Genomic DNA, 12721 nt, shown 5'->3' with positions numbered 1-12721 from the left:
TTCAAATTGCTATCTTTTATTAACAAATGAACAAGGACCAGGTTCTCTCTTATATTCTCTCCTGTGACCTCCTTCTTACTCTCCATTGGTGGACTTACCTGCTTTTCTTTCTCCCCCTCTCCGCTCTCCCAGTGTCCTAGGTGCTCTTGCTTCTCTTTTATCCAAAGAACGGATCTCTCCTTAGCCATTTGCACTCTGGAGTGAATTTAACCCCCTCTACTCTGACCTTTCATGGTAGTTTTTAGATATAAAGGCACATCCTATTAGTAGCAGGAAAAGCCTTGTTCTGCTAGTGGGATGTATTTAGAGCTGGTAGAAAGATACCAAGGGGACTGCATATTATAGCGGTAGAGAGACCTCAGCCTGCACATATATAGAGCCCCAAAGTACACGCAACAAACCCATACCAGGAGCCCAGGTGGCATCTAGGGCTGAAGAATTGATAATGTACTTTGGAGCATTTTGAAAAATATTTTATTCAAATTTTTAATGTTTTATTTACTTTTAAGGTTCTACAACTACATATGTTTCACAATGCAGGAAATACACAATACACATAGCCCATTCAACCAAGCAGATCCAAATCATTGGCATAGAACATGTACAGCATTATCATTAGTGACAATCAACTCCATTTGCATGACATGACCAAAGCACTTCAAGTGCCTTACAAAAAAAGATTAGAAGAAGGAAAATAATTACAACTAGATTGGAAAATAGAGAGGGTTGGCTCAAGTTTACAACACTGCCTGGATAGATGTGCTAGTTCCCTGCCAGGCAAATACATCGCCATCACCAGGGGGACTATTTCTAGGAAGGGAAGGAGGCCAATTTCTGCATGAGCCCGAGAAGATGCATCGTCTTGCACACAGCCAGCATAGGGCTAATGTTGAGAGAGAGAGTGTGTGTGTGAGAGAGAAAGAGACTGTATGGTGTTTAGGGAAGAGGAGGTAACTCCAAGGGGAAGGTGGTTTTGTGGTACAAGCAAATATTCTACTAAGTCAGCTAAATTGTTTATTACAGAACAAAGAAGCAGCTTGCTTTCTGGCTTAGGTTTTGGCTTCATGGAAAAATATGAATAGTACTAAAGAAATCCCATATGAAAGCCCTATAGTACAGTTTATCCTGTGTAAAAACCCCAAAGAAGTATTCTTTTTGAATTTCTCCTCTCAGCTAATCTGTTTCGTAATCCAAGAGTCGGCCACTGTGCTGACAGAAGCACATTGGGATTCACAGCCAAAGCGCACTGAACAGCTGATGCGCATAAGCTGGGCCCAAGGCAGCTAGAGTGATAGATGGCTCTGGAAGGCAGGAGATCCAACTCTGCGGCCAAGCGGCTGTGGGGCCCCTTCCTCCTGCGGAAGGAATTTCCCCTTCTGTAAATTAAACAGTGGGCCTGGTGATAGCTAAGATTCCAGCCCGAGCATTACATAAAGCTGAGCAGGGTAAAGGGAATAACATTCCAGGGTGTCATTCTGAGATTAAAGAGACATGCTCATCATCTGATATTTATATAATCAGAGAAATTTTGCTACTGATTTATTTTGAAACAGCATCTAGTTGACTTTCTAAAATAACACAATCAACGGGCACTAGTTCTGTTTAAGTGATCTAGACGAGACAAGCATATCTGAAAATCCTACAGCCAAAATTACTGTTAAACAAACAAACAAACAAACAACAAAGGTATAAACATACCAAATCATTTTGAGAAAGAATTCCGTTTAGGCTTTTCTATTTCGTTAATTAATGAAATTAATTAATTAATCACATTGCATGAGAACAGGGCTAGGGGATCTTGTAAGTTCTGACTGGACTCTATTCATGGTCCACATCTTTTGCAACTCTATGTCTCTAAGAGTCACCTAGAAACTGAGGTCAGACCTCTACAAGATACTTTTGGTATCTTATAAAGAAATAATTTGGGAATTTTTTCATGAATTTTCAGCTATTTTTGAGCCTTATTTAACAGGAGTTCCTCCTTTAATACAATATCCAACTATTAAAGCACTGACAAGACAATGTTCTTTATTACCTTAAGTCTTCATCTCTTTTGTATGTTATAGTTTTATTTACCATTTCAGAGAGTAAAGGTCTGATTCTGAGCAATACTACTATTTCAAATAAGTCTATTAGTTTTACATAATAGCATCGTATCACTTCATTTCACTTTCCTAATCTTCCACAACTTACTTAAAAGGACTAAGTTATTACCGGTATATTTTCAGCAAATTCCTTCTAGTACATTGAACATTTTTATGCATTCTACTTTTTAACAAGAAACCAACAATATGATCATTTTTTCCTTCCAGTTTTATTCTATATAACTTTAATTTTAGCTGATTTATCTCTATCCTATTAACTTAGTTAACTTTTCCTAATTTGCTACCCAAGACTAAAGCATTTCAGGATTTAGAAAATATTTTGTAAAAGACCAGCAATACAACACAAGTGAGGAGAAACAGAAACAGCTGCTTTCCATCATATTTGTGACATCACTACCAGGCATGTTCTAGGGTGGTTCTCAATAGTTCCTCTCACAGATTACACAGACATGGACCAAAATAATATTCCAAAATGCAGTTGAACAAATTTGGGATATTCATATTCTGATTTTTTTTAAAAATTTAAATCTCAGGGCTTCTGAGGTACTGGAACTCCCTGGAATAAGAAGGGACTCTATGCTCATCAGAGAGGCCAGCAAACCAAAGCCTTCGAGAAGCTGCTGCCTTCTGGAATCCTCCTCCCTCCTTGGCCCTGCTGTACCTACCTAAGACACAAAGGATACCTTACAGCCAAAGGGAAACCAACAGGACAAATCTGTCTAAGTATATAAATGAATGTCTATAACATGCACCTCATGTCAAGACAAGATGGTGAAATTTCAGGTCTAAAGGATATGACCGTAGGTGGGAGTCAGACCAGATCCCAAGAAAATACAGTGAGGATGGGCGTGCTTCCCCCAATGATACCCGGATTCATTTTCACTATTAACTGCACATCACTATCCCACTTTGGCCATTAATACGTACAATAGCATTCTTATAAGTCATCATTTCTTTTTAATTGAATGGTAGTGGAATGAGGAATAGTTTCCTATAGGAATTAGGAAGATTTTCCTAGATTCTGTGAAAAAAATAGAAATTAATGCTCTAATATGACATAAAATCCTCAAAGAAATATAATGCATTATTTTTTAATAAATAACTGGATATTTCAAATTTATTGAGCTTTTATAGTGTACTGTTTTCTGGGTTTTTTTAAAATTAGAGTCAGCACTGGTAAAGTATATTTTGAGAGGAATATAGGAGGCTTCATGCTAAGATGAGGTGCATGTTACAGTTGAGTGATGATGGATCTTACTCAAGAATTAATTATGGGTATCAAAGACCAGAAGGCATTTCAAGTTAAATCAATCATCTTTTTTTTTTTTTTCCTGATAAGCTAATAAGTTTTGTCAGGCAAGGAACAAGTAACTTTTATGGTTTGAGAAACAGTTGGTAATGAGATGCCACAGAAAAAAGTCATTCTACCAAACTTTAAGAAAAAAACGACATAACTCTTTGAGAGAGTATTGATTTCTAATCAATATACCAAAGTTAATAGGATAGATGTCAAGTAGGCCAGGAAGAAATATGAGAATATTTTATTCCCATACTGATGGAAAGCAGATGTCCAGTGCTTCGGCCCATATATTCAATTTAAGATGCATCTGAACTGAAAATATTCTTCTCACTATTTTTACTACAACCTGTGCTAAGAACTTTACCTTGGATCACAACATGGTCAAAGAACTTGTTAAAAGCAGGGGACTTAAACTAATTTAACATAGTTAATAACATTTTTAAAATTTCTTCACAATGGTTAAACTTCAGGTCTTACAGTGGTGTGCTGATGAGCATGGGTTAATTAAAAACACGTGTCCCCTTGCTACACGGTGTTGCTCTGTTTCCCCAAGCTGATGGCTCACAAGTGCAGGTCACAGTAAGAAACACACTGTTGCCTACCTGACATAGAGGGAACGTTTCTGATTGGTTCGCAGGGACCCGGACCCGGAGCTCATGCTGTGGTTCATCATCTGCTCTCGTAGGTCATGGATTTTGGCCTCAAATCGAGCGTAATCTGGGAATGAAAATGAAGATGGCAAATTTGGTTCTGTGCCTTCAGCAAGTTAGAAATACTGCACACTCAAGGCAGCCCTTTGTCCCTGTTGTTGGTTCCTTTGCCAAGAAACAGAGGGATGCACAATGCAAGACTAGGGGAATACAGAAGGTTCACTTTCATATCATTTATTTGTAGACATTCCCAAGACGGAAAGAACAAATCAGTTACTTCCCAAAAGGCAAACTGGAAAACACACCACCACCAAATCCCCACTATTGAAAAGTACATGGGAGGAGGAGGTCATTTTCCAACTGATAGACTGGAGAACTGTTTGATGATGAACTGTGAAAAAAACAGTTTTTTGCTAAACTCTTTTACTTTTGCTAAATTCTTTTCTTGGGAAGGGGGATGTCTTAGAAGTTGATTACTTGGATTGTACCTCAATTTTGCCTTATATCTTTAATATAAAACACCACATGCCAAACTTCATCAATTCTAACACAATATATAAAAATTAGCTTCTCAGGAGATAAGGGTTAGAAAATATTAAATCTATTTTAGAAGCATGCAAAGAAAAAATATAAGGGGTCTTAAAAATCAAGGAAATATAATTATTAAAATATACTATGTCATCATAGGAAATTTATTTTCACCACATCAATCCAATAAAGACAGAAAAATAAGTTTTAAGATAGTAACACAGCATATAAAAAGAAATAATTTGAAGTTTTCATATTCTGAATCCTAACTTGGTCTATCATCTCCTTGGTACAACAGTATCTTGCTTTAGGAAAATTTTGCTTTAGGTAAAAGGCTCAATTTGCCCAGAAGATAACTGTAAACATGTTAATTCAAATTGTAAATGGTTCTTCTAATTGCAAAGCAACTCATCAGGAAGAATTTTAAGAGAGGTTCTAATATATTTCAGAAAACAAATTGATTTTCAACTCAATTTATTCATAACTTCACAAAACAAGAATGATTAAATGAATATAATACAAGATGATCTCCTTACAGTATATTTCAAATTTTTTATAATAAAAAGTTCCACAAAATTAAATTTAAATTCAATTTACTGAATATCTATTGGTAGTTGTGGTACGGAATTCCGTAAGAAAAATGATTTGATCTTGGTTTTCAATGACAGAAAATAATGAATTCTGCATGTTAAATATTTTTGAAATTTAGTACTCCAAAGATGGGCTTCCCAGGTGGCACGAGTGGTAATGATCCTGCCTGCCAACGCAGGAGACATAAAGAGATGTGAGTTCGATCCCTGGGTTGGGAAGATTCCCTGGAGGAGGGCATGGCAACCCACTCCAGTATTCTTGCCTGGAGAATCCCATGGACAGAGCAGCCTGGCGGGCTACAGTCCATAAGGTCACAAAGAGTTGGACATGACTGAAGCAGATTAGCACTCACTCCCGCACTCTAAAGATAAAACCCTAATAGCTGAGGGGAAATTTCTGGTGTTTAAACAAAGTCTCATGTTACCTAGATTTGGAAGGCTTCCTGTTCAAAACTTCTCTTTGAATAATTAAATCCTAAATGATTAAGTGAGCAGAATAACATATTTAACCTAAAATCTATTAACTGTAATTTAAAATATTTCATTTTAGCAGGGAGAGAAAACACTTATTTATACAACCATCAATATGATGCTATATGCAGATTAAGTCATTCTGAGCAAGTCATATTTTCTTGCCATCCTATTAATATCCAATTAACATTTATTGCTGGCCACATGGCAGATGTTATGCTTCAAGCTTCATGGGCATTATCTCATTTCTTATTTAAATTACAAAATGAAGGCCACGGATGTTGTAAAAATGTGAAGCATATAAAAAAAAAACATGGAATAAAAAATAAGAGGTCCCCATCCCCCCTTCTCCTCTCACTCCTGGTTTTCCCCACAGCATAGCCTGCAGGTACATAGACAGTGGGTGATGGACTTGCAGCCATATTCATCTGAATATACACATATACTCCCCTACACACGTGAGATCACAATTATATATTATGCTAATGCTCCTTCCTCCCTTTTTAGCAGTGTTAACTTGGATATTTTCCTACCTTCTCTTAAAATAATAAGTATCATGTTTCTTAATACCCTCAATTATATCGCACAGTTTAGGCCGTAACTTATTTAATGATTCCCATATGACAGCCTTTGCTATCAGACAGGGATCCTGGTGCATGTCAGCACACTCGAGGCAGGCAGGTAGAAAGCTGTAGCACGAGTACCAGTCAAGCTTTGCACGGACATCACACAGTCCCCATGAGCTCTTTTTTTGGAGAAAATAATCTATCCTGGAACACAGAGTTGGAACTGTATCTCCTGAGCCATGCTCCATACTGTCACCAGCTAAATGCCACGCATCGCCCCTAAGAATCACTAAATCCCAGGACACCCCCTTTACCACTTGGATGACTTCACCATCATGACAAAGACCTGAAATCCATTTTCTGAATGAATGAATGAGGGAGAAGAACTGAAATGAATTTCAGTTTTAAATGCCTACAGGTACTGAAATTGCCCATTTTCAACATTAAGTTTTTTTTTTTTTTATATATATAATGAAGAAAGACAAGATGCTTCTCCTCTAGGACTTCTTTTCTCAAGGCTAATTATTCTGTTTAATTTCAAGGCTTTATTCCTATTTAATTAGGGTCACTCCCAAATTGCACTGTTATTTTTACTGTTCCCTCCTGGCAGTCTCCGAGCTCTCCCCGTCTCAGCCATGTCATACAGTCTGGAAACAGTTCCTGATACTTAACCGCATGTGATTGGCACTTTGTTAGACTCTTCCTGTGTTCTCCTTAATGGATGGCTCATCAGATCCCCAAAATGTTTTCTACCATGCTTTTGAAATGTTTATTCTGCATCCTATTCTACAGTGTTTACATTCCCTGCTATGGATGGGGAAGTATTATATTGTGTATTGTATTGTATTTGTCTTACTTGGAACCTATCTTGTTCTCAACTTCTCCACTTTAATCATATTAAACATAAATCTCATATTCAAAAGTGTTTATCCTTCTTTGTCCCTTTTTGAAAAATAAAGCTTTACAAGTAATTTCATCAAAGGAAAAACAATAAGATTTGAGTTTGTAAATATAAATGGTGTGTGTGTGTCTGCATGTGAGTATGTGTGAGATAGAGACAGACAGAGAGGACAGAGATATGTCTCCAGCCTCTCAGAGATGAACAAGTTATAGTTAGAAATGATCTAGAAATAAACAAGAAACTAGACACATAAATTGTGATGTATGTCTTCTTTATGTTTTATAATAGTACTGAAAATTACATTTTCAACAAGTTAAAAATCTACCACCACCACGTCCATTCAATCTTAATTCTCTCTTCTCTCCCCAAATGTTTCATTCACATCCATGCCCTCCTCTTTGGGATATTTTCCAATAGATTCCTAACACTCAGGAAAACATTCTAATGAGATTTTTATTTTATTTATCCTGGGCCGTGCTGGGTCTTCGTTGCTGTGTGCAGGCTTTCTCCAGCTGCAGTCAGTGGGGGCTACTCTTCGTTGTGGTGCTGGGACTTCTCGTTGCAATGGCTTCTCCTGTGACAGAGCACAGGCTCTAGGTGTGGGGTCTTCAGGGGCAGCACATGGGCCCTACAGCCCGAGCTCAGTAGTCGTGGCACAGTGGGCTCAGGCTGCTCCGTGGCATGTGGCATCTTCCCCGACCAGGGATCAAACCTTTGTCCCTTGCGCTGGAAGGCAGATTCTTCTCCACCGTGCCACCAGGGAAGTCCCTGATGAGATTTCAAAGTGCTCACTAAGGGAAAATTCATGTTTACTGAGTACCTGCAGTAAACCAACTTCTGTGCTAGGTACTTAAAAATTATGTTATTTCTCCTAACACAGTTCTGAGGTAAGTCTATATTTTAGAGGTAGTGAAACAGGTCCAGAGAGGTTAACTTCACCACAGTCACAGAGCTTCTCGGCTCCAGAGCTCACTGGACATGGAGCCAGCATTCAAGCCTGGGTCTCTGAGAGGCCACTTTGTTTCCATCACACCCCAGTGCCTATTAAAACACCACAATTCTCCCTGGGAACCCAGGCTTCCTCCATTCTCCGCCCCTCCCTCCCAACACCACGCTCTCTTTCCTCTCACCAGCTGCATCACACGCATGCTGGTCCGCTCATTTACTGTCCCTTAGAGCGTGGCTGTGCCTCTCCCATCTCTGCTTCTCCAACTTCAAGGTCCATCATGCCTCCTTTCCTACACATGGGATTGTACTAGGCACATGGCACATAGTTTTTAAAAAGACAGAACCTAAAGGAGTTTACTTCTTGAACGGGACACTGACAAGGAAATTAAGCAGGATAAGGCTGAGGTGGGAAACTGCATTAAAGCAGCAGGACCCTAAGCCACTACAAAAAACAGTATGGAGGTTCCTCAAAAAACTAAACATAGAACTGTCATATGATCCAGCAATTCCACTCCTGGGCACGTATCTGGACAAAACTCGAATTCAGAGAGATACATGCACCAGTATGTTCATAGCAACAGCACTCACAACAGCCAAGACACGGAAACAGCCTAAATGTCCATTGACAGATGAGTTAATAAAGATGTGGTATATATATATACACAAAGGAAAACTACCCAGCCATAAAAAAGAATGAAATGCCATTTGCAGCGACATGTATGTAATTAGAAATCATACTAAACGAAGTAAGTTGGAAAGAAATCGACAAATACTATACGATTTCACTTATATGTGGAATCTAAAATATGGCAAAAAAATGAACCTATTATCTACAAAACAGAGACAGACTCACAGATGTAGAGAACAGACTTGCGACCGCCAAGCCGGGGGAGAGAAGGGGAGGGAAGGACAGGGAGTCTGGAATTAGCTGATGTAAACCAGTATACATAGGATGGACAAACAAGGTCCTGCTGTATCGCACAGGAAGCTATATTCACTATCCTGTGATAAACCACAATGGAAAAGAAAAGCATGCTTGTATGTATATAACTGAATCATTTTGCTGTACAGCAGAAATTAACGCAACATTATAAATTAACTATACTTCAATTTTAGAAAAGCATCTTGGCTCTCCCATTTATTAGCTGTGCACGACAGTGAAAGTTGGGCTCAGTTTCTTCATATGAAGGCAGAACAGGAATAATAATTGTACCTACTTCAAGATATGTGGAAGGTTACAAGAGAGAGCTGACTGGTAATGACTGATAATTCCTGCTGTTAATTTTCATACGTAATTTAACACCTGTTCTTGTTCCTGCTTGCAAAAGTCATAACCCCTTTCTGTGCCAAGTAAAATGGAAACCTGTGTCTGCTCTCAGTGGCCCCTATTACAGCCTCACTCTGCCTGTTAGGAATTGACATCTCGACCAGGTCAAAAGGAAAGAGTTGCAGATGGCCATTTGGGATGCCTGACACTAGGGTTGAACTATTCCCCTGCTGGGCAACCACTGAATGGCACCTCAGGTTCCTCTCACAAATCCACAATCATGTGGAGGTCAGGAGAACGATGCCCAACTCTGAGGCTGCTGCCTTTTTCAGGAACATCAGTGATCTTGTCCATCGGTATCATCGCAAGGCTTTGAGCTACTGATGGACACTTGGATGGAGCAAGGGCAAGGGTGTGAACGCCCCTTGCCACACATGAGAGGAAGCTCTGCCATATACCTGCTTCCTCTGCAGTTTGTCAAGTGTGAACAAGGAGACCCAGAAGCAAACTGACCCCCGTCATCCACATAGGAATGAAGGCACCGCCCCAGAAGTCTGGGGTTGCTTAACGCAACAGGATTCATCTGCATTGATTAAAACTGAATGACTGCTCACATCTTCAAGTCTCTGATGGCCAGCCATGCGTCAGAGAAGAAAACAATGAGCTCACTGGGTTAGACTACAGCATAAGGCATCTGCATGTCATCCCTGACGTGATCTGGCGGGGGGCCTACCCCTCCACAGCTGTGCCCTTGTGCAGCCGACTAATGATTGTTACTTACCAGGGGACGCAGCGAGCAAAGCAGGACAGGGTGCAGGCTGGGAGGCCAGCTTTAAATCTTAATCCTGTCATTTAATACTAACGGGACCATGGGAAGTTTCTGAGCGTCAGTGTGCTCATCTGTGAATTGTGAGACTCCTCTCACAAAGTGGTGTGAGAATCAAAATGAGATTTGGCATGGAGCTTTTTGTAAATGTAAGATAGTGGTTCCTATTGTTACTGTGGTGGCCCCCGCTTAAGAATAATACATATCCAGTCCTCAGCCACACTAATGGGGACAACAGTATCCTATTCCTATGTGCTCATTATGGATACAAATGCAGTTTTAACAGCAACTGGTAAATCACTGGACTGTGAGCAGGATTCTGCACATCCAAGCAGAACAGGCTGCTTTCCTGCCGAGTTACCCATTTCCACGCTCCAGGGAAAGTAGTTTGAAGAGACTACCTGCCACTCACCCAAGAAGTGATGTTTTAAATAGATAAACCTGAGCTAGAAGTTCTCGGTGGCTTATAAGCTAAAGAAGCCTGGGCTTTGGGGCACCTTCCAATAGGGATGGGGTAAACTACAATGACACGCATCCTGCTGGGGTCACAATACTGTTTGCCTGCACTTGACACTTGCCGTCACTAGAGCCCAGGAAGGGTATACGGGAAACATGCAGACAAATCACTGTTCCGGCAGAGAGATACAGGGGAGCAACTGTGAATGCTTCCATTTCTTTGGGGGAAATACCTTCTTCATTTATTCAGCAAACATTTCCTCAGGGTTTATTACACGACAAGCACAATGCTAACTGAGAGGAATACTGAGTCCACTGGACAGTTCTCTGCCTTAAGGGGCTCACACATGTTACAAAGGAGAAACTGAGGCAGGTTATATCTTTGTGAAAGACTGTAGGATTTCCTAGGTGGCACAGTGGTAAAGAATTCGCCTGCCAATACAGGAGATGCAAGAGAGGCAAGTTTGATCCCTGGGTCAGGAATATCCCCTGGAGTAGAAAATGGCAACCCACTCCAGTATTCTTAAAATTCCATGGACAGAGGAGCCTGGCAGGCTACAGTCCATGGGGCTGCAAAGAGTCAGACATGACTGAGCACACACACACAGCGGCAGTACTGTTTCTTTAGAGACGGTGGACTCAAGAGTCATTTAGACTTCACAAGCTGGCACGTACGTGTATAGAAGAGGGAAAATGTTAACCTTATAAACAATGTAATAGGATAAATAAAAGTGCTTAAAACTAGAATATTCCAAACATATCACTGCTCTTTCTAGGCTTTTTCTTTTTTTTTTTTGCAAAAGATTATAGACAATTTTACTTTAAAAGTGAAAAATTATGAGACGTACATTCTTCAGGAAAATATCAGAGACGTATTATTCTTCACTAGATTCAATCAAATAGGCATGCATAGGAGGGTCGCCATAGAATACTGGTTATGCCTCAAATCCAATAAGCAATACTTGGTTAAAATTCTTTTTTATAATGAATGACATAAAAATAATTCTATTTACTTGGCACTCAGAAACGAATCAAAAGCTCCCATTTCACCACCTCTTCTTTTATTCATTTGCCCCAAAACTTCAGAGCTGGACAGGCACAAAAGAGGCACCATCATGTTTCATCAGGCTTTAGAGACAGCCCCAGAGCTTTCAGCCTCTGGCTGTTTTTCAGTCATGCTGGGAAGGCTGCTGTTTTTACAGACTGCTATAGAAGACTGGCTCCCCTCTCATACGTGTATTGGCATGCCCACCTGCCATCAAGAGACCTAATCTCTGGACAATGGAAGGAAGGATTTTCAGTGGGTCTACACAGGCTGGTTATTCTGCCTCAAGACTTTACTAGCCTTTTATTCTGGTCCTTTCCTTAACTCATCTCTCAGACTGCAATCCTGCTTTCTGCGTTCAACTGGTGATATGGAATTTTCCACTGCAGAAGATTTACAGATGTTGTTTGGTTTACTTCTGATTCAGACTGTGTGGGGGTGGGGCGGAGACCAGGAGACAGAGAGATGGAGAGAGAGAGAGAAATAGATTAAAAACTAAATTCATTAGAATTTAAATATAACTGGGACTCCTAGACAACAGGGTGAGTCTATTATTGTTTCAGAACTCCACAAAGTAAGAGCACTAATGCTCTAGCACTGAGCATTAAAAACTTAGTTACAGACACCATGAGGGCAAGACACTGTCATACATTTTCTGTATCCTTGTTTGGAACAGAGTGTGACATACGGTTATCAGTTAATAAATGTCAATGTAAATGTTTGCTGAATGTGTGTTCGTCGATCAGTCGTGTCCGACTCTTTGCGACGCCATGGACTGTAGCCCACCAGGCTCCTCTGTCCATGGGATTCTCCAGGCAAGAATACTGGAGTGGGTTGCCATTTCCCTCTCCATTGCCATTTCCTTCCCCATTGTTGAATTGGGCAAGCTAAATAAAGACTTCAGGGGAAAAATTGATCTTTTTGTTTGCTAAATCTAGTCTAACGTGGATCAGTGTACATTGCTTTTTAAACTTTTATTTTTACAACTTTTTTATTAAACTTTTTATTTTGTTTTGGAGTGTAGCGATTAACAATGTTGTGATAGTTTCAGGTGGACTGCAAAGGGAC

At 39.9% G+C, this 12721-nt stretch overlaps 1 protein-coding gene across 20 annotated transcripts in view; it reads right to left on the bottom strand.

The window, feature by feature from the left end:
• The window catches only part of DLG2 (discs large MAGUK scaffold protein 2), a 2332068-nt gene that overhangs the window by 168612 nt on the left and 2150735 nt on the right, over positions 1-12721 (bottom strand). For all 20 annotated transcript variants that reach the window (XM_070783335.1, XM_070783336.1, XM_070783337.1 and 17 more), the window contains one exon: positions 4008-4122. In XM_070783335.1, coding sequence (XP_070639436.1) covers positions 4008-4122 — 115 coding nt within the window. The remainder of the gene's footprint in view (positions 1-4007; positions 4123-12721) is intronic.

This window comes from Bos indicus, chromosome 29 (assembly GCF_029378745.1).
Source record: "Bos indicus isolate NIAB-ARS_2022 breed Sahiwal x Tharparkar chromosome 29, NIAB-ARS_B.indTharparkar_mat_pri_1.0, whole genome shotgun sequence".
Lineage (NCBI taxonomy): Eukaryota > Metazoa > Chordata > Mammalia > Artiodactyla > Bovidae > Bos > Bos indicus.
Note: the sequence above shows the minus strand (reverse complement) of the source record. Positions and strands in the feature narration are given on the sequence as shown.